This window comes from Rhinatrema bivittatum, chromosome 1 (assembly GCF_901001135.1).
Source record: "Rhinatrema bivittatum chromosome 1, aRhiBiv1.1, whole genome shotgun sequence".
Taxonomy (NCBI): Eukaryota; Metazoa; Chordata; class Amphibia; order Gymnophiona; family Rhinatrematidae; genus Rhinatrema; species Rhinatrema bivittatum.
This window is the reverse complement of record NC_042615.1, coordinates 559,828,125-559,840,758: the sequence shown is the minus strand read 5'-3', so window position 1 is coordinate 559,840,758 and position 12,634 is coordinate 559,828,125. Positions and strand designations below refer to the sequence as shown.

The window sequence follows — 12,634 nt, the reverse complement described above, 5'->3', positions numbered from 1 at the left end:
GATTGTGGGAATTTTGGAGTAAGTAAATTGTGGTTGCTTCATCTTCCCTTTTTTACATTCTGCCTTTCAACCACTTCAAAGCAGATTATATTTGGGTACGTTAGGTATTTCTCTGTCCCCAGAGAGTTTACAGTCTGACAGGCCAATACAATAAGTGCGGGAAAACAGGCGCTCCTTGGTGAGCTCCCGTTCTCCCAACGTGTGCCCATCGACCTCTCCTTGGTGCGCGATCCTGTATTTAAATGAGGGGTTGAGCTAAAAAGGAGGCGCTAGGGACAATAGCACATCCCTAGCACCTCCTTATTAGCGGAAACCCAGGCGAGGTGGCTGTCAGCGGGTTCAGGAAACTGACGCTCAATTTTACGAGTGTTGGTTTTCCGAACCTGCTGACAGCCATAGGTTAGGGAAAACGTACGCTGATAAAATTCAGCATCTGTTTTCCTAACCTGAATGGCTGGCCCATTTTTCTTAAACATTTTTGGTTCCTCTGAATTAATATTGCTAGGATATTAAGTTGGAGGAAGCATTTTCTGCTTTTCTGTACACTTTTTTGGGCTGCTCAGAAATTGGGCAGGTGTTCATTTCTAAGTGTAAAATGTGCAGCTTGGCTGCACATTTTTTTTTCGGTATCCCAGGTGCATAACTAATAACCTCATCAACATGTATTTGCATGTGATGAGCGCTATTAGTTTCGGGGGCGGGGGGGTTGGACACAGGTTTTTGACATGCTAAACCCTTACAGTGTAAGGGGTAATGGACGCACGTCAAAAACCTGCACCCAACTGCGTGTTAATCAGTGCACTTGGCCGAGCGCACTTTACAGTATTGGCCTGTATATTTGTACCTGAGGCAATGGAGGGTGAAGAAACTTGCCCAAGGTCACAAAGAGCATCAGTGGGATTTGAATCCTGGCATTCCTGGCTTATAGCCCATTGCTCTAATCACTAGGCTGCTCCTCCAGTAAACCTCACCTACTTGATCTTTAAAAGGCTGGTGGGTCATAATTCATTGACTCCCTTCTTAACTGACAATGGCCACCTGCAGTTCTCTTTAAATGCTTCATTTCTATGCTTGTTCTTTGTTGCTGGCAGGTTGGTATCTGTTTCACTGTCTAGCCTGCTGACTTTATTAAGCACACCAAGGCCTGATGGTGGCATATTGGGCACAGTCTCATTAGTTTGCCCGTCAGAGCTCGGTATTGTGCAGAATGAAACACTGTAAAGGAAGCCGGCAGTAAGTGACCTCAAAATTGAGTAATGTAGGTGAGGTGGCTGGTGTGGTTATTCAGGAGAAGAATGATGCCTTTTTAAATTGCAAATGGTGAGCTTTCATAACGTCCAACTTGCAAATCCAGTCTTGATCTTAAAAAAGCCAGCCATTCTCCAGAAAATTAAAGCAAATATGGCATTGTTTTTGTTTTAGAGGATATTGATTTTATTTTCTCCTCACTCTTTTCCGAACCATCAGAAAAAGGCTGTGCTAGCGTACCACACCTCTACACCAGCTGCCTGTAAGCATCTTTGGAAATGTGGAGTGGAGAATCAAGCCTTTTATAAGTAAGTAATTCATATTCCGTGCAAGGAGACAAGCAGAATCTAAGTTTAGATGAATGACTGCTGATAACATTTGCTCTGTTGATACCAGCTTGAAAGCAAATGCTGTCTTGATCCTATGGCGGCTGCAGACATGAGTGGAAGTGCTGTATGTATGTTATGTAAGGCAGCTAATACAATTTCACTCCCACATGTCTGACCTCACCAAGAGTGATAGGCATTTGTTGATATTACTGGCCATTTTGAAACTATGTTTTAACATTTTGAAACATCCCATCATTTGGATGGAAGTGGACTGATCAGCTTTTTACATCAGGGAACTGAGAGTTTAGGTGTCCTAGGACCTCTGTGGCTGAAAGGAACTGGTGCTTATTTATAGAGTCTTCAGTTAGTAAGAGTTTAAAAAGTTATCCTATATAAAACAGGTTCCTGGCCTTAGTCTAGGTGCCAGTGGGCAGGTCTCAGCATCACAGATTTGTACTTATGGAACCCTATCTAGCAGCCTCGGCAGAGAGCCTAGAGACATGGAAACCAAATTACGCTATCATTCTTCAGAGCAGTGTGGAGAAGCCTGCACCACCACACCTGGTGCCATTTATGTTCTGTGGAAATATGCAAGGCATCAATTTCCAATGCTGTCAATCCAGCACCTTCCATTAACACCCCCTCGATCAAATCCCATCAAAATTTCTCCTGCAGATACCTGAAACCATCTCCAAACCACTGGCAGATATCATAAACTGTTCGTTAACACAGGGAATTTTCCCAGATGCCCTAAAACTTGCTTCTATTAAACCTCTCCTAAAGAAACCGGATTTGGATCCTAACAATCCAAACAATTTCCGCCCTATCTCCAACCTTCCTTTTGTAGCCAAGATTATGGAAAAACTGGTCAATTCACAACTCTCTGACTATCTCGAAGATCACAATATACTGCAGCCCACCCAATACGGGTTCCGCAAGGCATTAAGTACTGAATCCCTACTCCTTTCGCTAACAGAGGGCTTGGACAAAGGACAATCTTTTTTACTAATTCTCCTTGACCTGTCGGCGGCTTTCGACACCGTTAATCACTCCATCCTTCTCACCCGTCTATCGGACATTGGAATAACAGGCACTGCCTTCACATGGTTCAAAACATTCCTCTGTAACAGAGGTTACAAAGTCAAAATCAATAATAAAGAATCCCCTCGCATCAACTCCTCACTAGGAGTTCCTCAAGGTTCCCCCCTGTCCCCAACTCTCTTCAACATTTACCTCCTTCCTCTATGCCAGCTGTTAACCAACCTTCAACTAAAGCATTTCTTATACGCCGACGATGTGCACATCTTGATCCCCATCAAAGAATCTATCACCAAAACACTTAAACACTGGGAAAACTGCCTCCAAGAGATCAACCGACTCCTTGCAAACTTAAACCTGATACTAAACTCAGCTAAGACTGAACTCCTCATCTCCCCGGAAAACAGTAATACCCCACAAAGTGCACCAGCTAACACCATTGTTACCCAAGCAAGAGACCTAGGAGTAGTAATAGACAACCGCCTGAATTTAAAAACATTCATTAACAACACAACCAAGAACTGCTTCTATAAGCTGCAGGTTCTAAAAATAATTAAACCACTCCTTCACTTTCAAGACTTCAGAACAGTTCTCCAAGCCGTAATATTCTCCAAGATAGATTATTGCAACTCTATCTTGCTAGGTCTCCTGTCCTCATCCATCAAACCCCTTCAGATGCTCCAGAATGCGGCAGCCAGAATCCTGACAAACTCCAGAAGAAGAGACCACATCTCCCCTATTCTCAGAAATTTACACTGGCTACCAATACACTTCAGAATTCTTCACAAGTCCATCACCATCATCCATAAAACCATCCACAGCCAAGCCCGTCTCAACCTCCAAATACCCCTCAGACTTCACACTTCATCTAGACCAGTGGTTCTCAACCTTTCTAATGCCGTGACCCCGAAATACAGTTCCTCATGTTGCGGTGACCCCTCGCCCCGCCCTCGCGGGGCGAGGGCGGGGTGAGGGTGGGGCTTTGGTCATATGGGGGCGGGGTTATGGATGGGGTTGGATTTTAGTGCATATTTATTTATTATGACATTTATAAACAGAACCACCATTCCTCATAAAACAATAAAATTAAGAAACATAAAACATCAGTTATAATAGTAAAACCATACTAATAAAAGAATATTTTAAAATTACTGATAAATAGAATTTCTATTAATTAAAATCATATACATTTTTATAATTTCCCAAACACCAATAATATTTCAAAACAGCACATATATCAAATGACACACAATAATTAAAACTAGTAAGGATTTTAAAAAGCCCCTGCTGTCCATACATGGGAGCTCTTGATTTCCAGTCACCCTGATATTGTCGAGGATTAGGAGGTTATCCTCTCTCTCTCACACATACTCTCACATGTCCATTCTCTCTCACACATACACTGTCATAAATACACATTCATGCTCTTATACCCACAATAACCTCTCACTCTCACAGACACTGATACACTCTCAGGGTGTAAGACACTCTCCCCCCCCACTCACACACACTCTTACTCCCCTGGATTTTCTCATACACACTCATGCTCTCACTCTTACTGGCTCCCTCACAACCTCAGAGCCTCTCAGATAAAAGTCTATGCAGCAGAAATAATGCTGAATGTTGAGAATTGTGTTATGCAGATTAATCTGGAAAATGCACTAATTTCTACATGAGTCATAATGAATCAGTCCTCAGCTGCAGCCTTCAATTGATTATCCTGGCTCCCTTTAATAATGTTTGCCAAATACAGTTCATGTGTAACAGCAATCCTAATTCTCCACCAGATCAAGCTGATTTCACATCCCACTTCATACTTTGTCACCTCCAGCTGAGTCAAACAATTAATCTAATTACTGCCACTGCTGCCACGTGGCTATTGGGGAGGCGCTGATTGCTGCTATTGGCACCAGTGTTGCCAACCTTGCTTATTTACCGCGAGATTGGGCTTCTTTTTGTAGTCATTCGCGGGTTTTTTTTCCGATTCGCGGGTTGCTTTTAATTGGGCTATTTTTTCTGCCAGTCGTGTTTTTTTGGGCTTGTTGGGCAGGACTTGTGCTCTGAATCATGTTACAGTGATTGGCTGCTGCGATGAAGCCTGTCCATAGCAGGCGCACCCTATCCCTATATTGCAGCAGTAAGCCAATCAGAGCAGGAGCTGCAAGCCTTGTTGATGCACACGTCAGGAGCACATTTTGTGGGCAGACCTAGCCAGCACTGCACAGCATCTCACGTGGGCAGAACGGGAAGAGCAGCACGGCATTGGAGCGCAACAGCAAAGGAATCCAGAGTGTGCAGCTACAGCCAGGTAGCAGGAGGGGAGGAATTAGGATGTAGGGAGGGGGAATGAGTGTGTGGGGGGCCAGAGATGTGCTTGGAGGGGTTAGAGAGGTGGGAATGAGTGTGGGGGCCAGAGATGTGCTGGGAGGGGGCTGGGGAATGAGTGTGTGGGGGGCCAGAGATGTGCTTGGAGGGGGGGAATGAGTGTGTGGGGGGCCAGAGATGTGCTCGGAGGGGTTAGGGAAGTGGGAATGAGTGTGGGGGGCCAGAGATGTGCTCGGAGGGGTTACGGAGGGGGGGAATGAGAGTGTGGTGACCAGAGATGTGCTGGGAGGAGGAAATCAGCGTGTGAGGGGCCAGAGATGTGCTCGGAGGGGTTAGAGAGGTGGGAATGTGTGTGAGGGGCCAGAGATGTGCTTGGAGGGGGCTGAGGAGAGAGGAATGAGTATGTGGGGGCCAGAGATGTGCTAGGAGGGGTTAGGGAGGGGGGAATCAGTGTGTGTGGAGCCATAGATGTGCTCGGAGGGGTTACAGAGGGGGGGGGAATGAGAGTGTGGGGACCAGAGATGTGCTAGGAGGGGTTAGGGAGGGGGGAAAGAGTGTGGGGGCCAGAGATTTGCTTGTAGGGGGGTGGGGAGGGGGGTATGAGTATGTGAGGGCATTAACTGCTATAAAAAAATAAAATGTTTTTTGTTTACATCTGCTTCCCTTTCTAATTTTTTGCCATTTCCTTTAATATTGCCTTTTTTTCTATTTCTTTTCTCTCCACCTGTCTTCTTCCCTCAAACACACAGTCAGGTTCTCATTCTCACATGCATTTCTCTCTCACACACACATACACAGGCTCTCACTGGCACAGGCTGTCTGAGTCTCACACACAGGCTCTCTCACACCCCCACATGCTGCCTTGCTCAAGCACAGGCTCTCACTCTTACATGCTGTCTCTTTCACACACACAGAGGCTCTCACATGCTGTCTCTGCAAACACACACAGTCTCTCAACTCATCTCATACTCGCACACACCTCTCTCTTACCTCTGGGCCTCTTCTTTACGGGTTGCCACAGGATGGGCTCTGCAGCGGCCCTAGTCTTCCCGGCCCGCTGCTCCTCTTCTGCACGCAGCTGAAGCGCCTCCTCCTTCCTGCCCGTGCGGCTCCGGCAGTGTTGCCAGGTTTTCATGAACGAACAAGCACTTTTTTCCAAAAAAAACAAGCCCAAAACACATGAGATTGAAACATTTTATTTTTTTATAGCAGTTAATGCCCTCACATACTCATACCCCTCTCCCCAGCCCCCTCCAAGCCAAATCTCTGGCCCCCCCACACTCTCATTCCCCCCCTCCCAAGCAAATCTCTGGCCCCCCACACTCTCATTCCCCCCCCCTCCCAGCACATCTCTGGCCCCCCACACTCTCATTCTCCCCCCCTCCCAGCACATCTCTGGCCCCACACACTCTCATTCTCCCCCCTTCCCAGCACATCTCTGGCCCCACACACTCTCATTCCCCCCCCCCCCCTCCCAGCACATCTCTGGCCCCACACACTCTCATTCCCCCCCCCCCCTCCCAGCACATCTCTGGCCCCACACACTCTCATTCCCCCCCCCCCTCCCAGCACATCTCTGGCCCCACACACTCTCATTCCCCCCCCCCCACCCCCAGCACATCTCTGGCCCCACACACTCTCATTCCCCCCCCCCCCCCACCCCCCAGCACATCTCTGGCCCCCACACACTCTCATTCCCCCCCCCAGCACCTCTCTGGCCCCACACACTCTCATTCCCCCCCCCCCCTCCCAGCACATCTCTGGCCCCACACACTCTCATTCCCCCCCCCCCCCCCCACCCCCAGCACATCTCTGGCCCCACACACTCTCATTCCCCCCCCCCCACCCCCAGCACATCTCTGGCCCCACACACTCTCATTCCCCCCCCCAGTACATCTCTGGGCCCCACAACAGCTCTCATTCCCCCCCCCCACCCCCAGCACATCTCTGGCCCCACACACTCTCATTTCCCCCCCCCCCTCCCAGCACATCTCTGGCCCCACACACTCTCATTCCCCCCCCCCGCACCTCTCTGGCCCCACACACTCATTCCCACCTCCCTAACCCTCTCCAAGCACATTTCTGGCCCCCCACACACTCATTCCCCCCAGTACATCCCACAACCCCACCACACACTCATTCCCCCCATACATCCCCGGCCCCCACCACACTCTATTACCCTCTCCCAACATACTAACTCCTTCCCTCCTGATACCTGGCTGTAGCTGCACACTCTGGATTCCTTTGCTGTTTTTCTCCAACGCTGTGCTGCTGGTCTTCCCGTTCCGCCCACGTGCGATGCTGTGCTGGCTGGGTCTGCCCACAAAATGTGCTCCTGACGTGTGCATCAACAAGGCTTGCAGCTCCTGCTCTGATTGGCTTACTGCTGCAATATAGGGATAGGGTGCGCCTGCTATGGACAGGCTTCATCGCAGCAGCAGCAGCCAATCACTGTAACAGAGCACAAGTCCCGCCCAACTTGTGCTCTGTTACAGTCCGCCCTGATTCAGAGCACAAGTCCCACCCAACAAGCCCAAAAAAAACGCGACTGGCAGAAAAAATAGCCGCGGACCGGCAAAAAACCCCAACGGCCCGGTACCGGTGGTTGGGGTTTAGGCGACCCCTGTGTTGTGGTCGTTCGACCCCCGCCGGGGTCGCGACCCCCAGGTTGAGAACCGCTGATCTAGACCCATCAGAGAAGCCTACAGAAGTTCCCTGCGTGTTCCCCCATCTAAATCCACTCACCATCTAGCATTCAGAGATCGGTCCTTTTCTACAGCGGGACCATATCTATGGAATACCTTACCCCCTGATCTCAGACTGGAACCATGTTTACTAACATTTAGAAAGAGGCTTAAGACTTGGTTATTTTAAACAAGCCTTTCCCGAGTGTAACTGAGTCACCACAACAACAACATCTATTAAGATAACTATTAAGAGACCTTTCAGCACAATGTAAATAATTATTTACTGTAAAATTACTGTAAAGTTACTCTTACTCTTGTTTCCTTCCTTCCCCAGTTCCAGCAACCCTGTTTTATTGTAACTTTTTTGTTCCTTTCCACCTGTTAAATGCTTATGGTTATCTCACCCCCTTGTAACCTGTAAACCGGCATGATATGATTGTATCATGAATGCCGGTATAGAAAAGCTTTAAATAAATAAATAAATAAACAAATAAATAAATAGATAAATAAATAAATAAAATAAACAGTTGAGTTTACTAGAATATTTTAAATAATCTAGAAGGGAAATCAGTAATATAACAAGGCCTCTTAGGTCTTGTGGGTATTAGTCCAGAATCTGTCACCGACTACCTTGACCGTGGGCAAGTCACTTTAGTGCATTTACCTCAGTTTCCCCAATAGTGACTGAATAAATAATAATATTTGTTCTGTTTCTGACTGGAAACTGCCATGTGGTGTAAAAAGCCAATTTGCATTGCAATCCATCTGGTGGCTGCATGCATTTTTATGAAACACTGTAATTGTAGAGAGTCTAGGGACCCAGTCTGGACAAAAAATGGCACTTGAATGGAAATTATTATTTTAATAATAGTGCTATGGGGCTTGTAGTTGTTCATAAAGCTAAGTATAAAATATTTTATATCCCAAGGGTTCGTGAGATTTAGAGGGGGTTTTTTTGCCACCACATAGGAAAAAATGTCAGAAAATAAAATAAGCAAGAGGTTGAAAAGACTTGCTAAGTGGGTGACTGCCTAGAGTTTTGCCCCCATCCCTGCAGCTCACTCCTTTCATGCCTCAGCCGCTGATGGGAAACCCGAGAGTGATTTGCTGACTTGGGTACAGCACTGCATGCTTTTTATTTTAAAGCGTGTCTCTCCCAGGTTGGATGTCTCTCTTTTTATGTTCAAAAGAACAGGGGCCTAAGAGAATATTAATATAGCATGCTCTGATTTAATTTTTTTTTTAAAGCCTTACCTTACTTTCTAGCTTGCTTCAGTCTGCGCTTCTGCTGTCCAGTGGTCTGTCTGGATTTAATCATCGGGGGGGGGGGGGGGGGGTGGAGGGTTTGAAGCATGGTACAAGTCTACCCTTTTGGAGCTGGGAGGGAAACTTGCTGTGGGAAGTCCTCCTCTCACCTGCCAAATGTAAGCAGGCCAGCTGCCAGGGGAAAATATGGATGTGGCGCAACTTAGAAAAACAACACAGCTAGGACTTTCGCTTTTTCCTTTCATTTTAAAGTAAAGCCCACTTAATGGAAGGAGGTGCAGTAAAACAGAATACAGAAAGATCAAGAAATAGTTACTCCTGCATGGCACTGGTTTACCTCTACCTTTCTGGCAGTTCCCTGACCTGGTTATCCCTTGCTGTTCCCCTTCATTCCCTCCTCAAGCTTGGGGGCAGCTCTCACTCGGAAATGAAATTCTATTCACTGGACGGCAGCAAGGCTTTGCCTCACGGAAAGCTGTTCTGTCTTCAGATAAATTCTCCTTTTGAACTCCCAAGATCGCATGAAGTGCAGTGGTTGTAGCTAAACAAATTAGTGTGCGCATGTTAGGAGCAAGGCTGGAAGGGAATTAGAAGTACTGTATGAAGCTAGCTAGGAGAATATTCAGAACTGCACACCGAAGCCTACAAAGGCTTCAAAGGACTGAATAATATAGTGAAGGAAAAGATGCAATCTGAGTTGTACTACTATTCATTAAAAAAAAATCATTATAAATAATTAAGATCCAAAGGAAGAGACCTTCTAAAGCCCTCAGGCATGTTGCAGAATAATCATTCTCTTTATGCTACAGCCACAATCTCCTTTCTTGTACCCAGTTTCTTTCAATAGATTATTTTTTGATGCCCTTTATCAATTTTCAATCTCTTCTTTTTCTCTCTATATACATTCATGCATAACATTGGTCTCTGATACTGCCTACATTTTATTTCCAAGAACCGATTTTTAATTTTACAAAAAAAAGAAAGAAAGACTGCTTTCTCCCAGATACTAAAGGTTCTGTGACCTGTGAAATTCTTGTAATCAAAGAAAGTAATTGGTATCAGACGCACATGAAGATACCACAACAGATCTACTGAATTTTGAATTGTTTATCGTATGTTCTGAACTTATAAAGTTACAATTGCCTCAGAGGCAGCCTCAAGGCGTCAGTACAGAAAATAACAGAAGGTAAAATGCAAAGATTTGATGCAAATATGATGTGCACTCTGGAGTGCAGCTGATTGAATATGCACTCGGCTATAAAAATTAATACACAGTTTGCCAACTGCAGTCTTACTTTGCTTTGAAAATATAGAAAACTGTTCTGTGATTTTGCAAAGGGAGAGGAAGAGCCAAAGCAACTATAGCAGCCAACAAGGACATGCACAAAGGCCTGCACATATCAAAGCTAATGCAATTAGAACATGGATTTTGTTTCTTGTTTTGGCATAACCCAAATCTTGGTAATGCCATGACAGACTGCATACATACAGTTAATACTATACTGCATAATATCATTCCAAGCTTGATACGTATAGTTCGTAGTAACACAGTAAATGATAGCCACAGTATTTCAATTGCTACTTGCAAGAAAGAGAAAACAACTCCAACAGAAATTCTCTTAAGTTCTGCTTCCAATGCACAGTCTTCTTTTCCTGCTCTCATAACCTCTGCAGCGGACATTTACAACTGGGTGGATACTGTCCCTCTTATCATGACAAAATGCTTTCTCAATCCCTGCAGATGTAAGAAAGTTATAAAATGTTCACATGGCAGCCTGGTAGCATGGAGGCCTCCGCCTTCCATAGCCTGCGGATTCGAAACTAGATCTGGGATTCTCAGAAGGAAACTAACATTCAGTGGCCTTAAAGCTACCGTCTCCTATTTACTGACAGCAGAAAACTTGTGTACAGCAACATAGAGTGGACTAATTTTTAATAGCCTGGGTTACTCTTAGACCACAGCCAACATTAAAGGATTTAAAAAAAAAAAAAAAAAATAGATATAGAAGGGCTTGTAGAGGAACAACAATTTTGTCTGCAATGAGGAAGTCAATAAGAGCACTTAAGGCACATTCATGCATATATAGGTATCACTAGAAGATATTTCACACCAGCGAAGCTTTCCCAGCCGAATGCAAGAAATCTTTATTTGTCCATACAACTGCTTTGATTAGTGTTTGGATTTGAAAGTAATATCTAAAAAGTTTTAAATAAATAAAGAAAAGATTGTGACAATTTATATAATCTTCAAGATAGAAGGTACTGGAACTTTCCAGGCATTGCAAAGTTGTATGTGTGCTGGCCTTGCGGTTTCAGCCTTGAAAAGATAAGGGAGCAAGAATTTATTAACTAGTAGAAAAGAGGAATAAAGCTATCAGCATTAAGTCTTTGCAGGCAACTTATTTACCTAAATCATGATATATCCTATTCTAGGAACTGTCTACATGGTCCAAGCTTTTGTTATACACAGTACGCACTTCTCTCTTTCTAGTTTCAGTCACATACACATCCATTTTTGACCGAAGTCTGAGGCCTGATTATTTCAGCTCCCATAATTCCCCCTTTTATGCCCCTATAGCATGACCTTACCTCAAATTTGCACATCCATTAATTCCTTAATTTCTTCTTCCTCTTCTCGGGCCTCTGTATTCATCTCAAGGTACATGCTATGCATCTCTCTTTTCCGGCTGGATTTAGCAAAGTTGTTTGCATTCCTTTAACAGTACTATTCAAACCGCATTTACAGGTGCATTTTAAAAAGGAATGTGCGTATTGGGCATGCGAGCAAAGATATGCTTAATTTTACATCATACATGCGAGTACATGCATATCATTTAAAATATCCCTGCTGCGCGATTGTGTGCACCCTTCACGCTCACAAGTGTCGAGAGAGAAAGACAATCTGACACTCTATATATCTTCCACTGTAAAGGGGGCATTTTCATCTCAGGGTGGGTTTTGTGGGTAGGTGGTATTACAAGGGTCTACAGACCCTTGTACCCTAGGCAGACCAATGTAACACCGCCCCCCCCCCAAACCCACCCTGAGTTGAAAGTGCCCCTCTTACAGTGGGAGATATATAGAGTGTCAGATTGTCTCTCTCTGTCCCCCTTCCCCCAGGATTCAGGACTCCTCTGACTCAAAACCTCCAAACTTGTGTCTCATCAGGACAAGTAGTAAACTTGGGACCCTTACTGTTCAATATATTTATAAATGATCTGGAAAGAAATACGACGAGTGAGATAATCAAATTTGCAGATGACACAAAATTGTTCAGAGTAGTTAAATCACAAGCAGATTGTGATAAATTGCAGGAAGACCTTGTGAGACTGGAAAATTGGGCATCCAAATGGCAGATGAAATTTAATGTGGATAAGTGCAAGGTGATGCATATAGGGAAAAATAACCCATGCTATAATTACACAATGTTGGGTTCCATATTAGGTGCTACAACCCAAGAAAGAGATCTAGGTGTCATAGTGGATAACACATTGAAATCGTCGGTACAGTGTGCTGCGGCAGTCAAAAAAGCAAACAGAATGCTGGGAATTATTAGAAAGGGAATGGTGAATAAAACGGAAAATGTCATAATGCCTCTGTATCGCTCCATGGTGAGACCGCACCTTGAATACTGTATACAATTCTGGTCGCCGCATCTCAAAAAAGATATAGTTGCGATGGAGAAGGTACAGAGAAGGGCTACCAAAATGATAAGGGGAATGGAACAACTCCCCTATGAGG

General features: G+C 45.1%; 1 protein-coding gene across 1 annotated transcript in view; it reads left to right on the top strand.

Moving 5' to 3' along the window:
• Window positions 1-12,634, top strand: part of FRMD3 (FERM domain containing 3) — a 405,659-nt gene that overhangs the window by 346,068 nt on the left and 46,957 nt on the right. Inside the window, exon 10 of the mRNA XM_029616768.1 lies at window positions 1,468-1,556. Coding sequence (XP_029472628.1) covers window positions 1,468-1,556 — 89 coding nt within the window. The remainder of the gene's footprint in view (window positions 1-1,467; window positions 1,557-12,634) is intronic.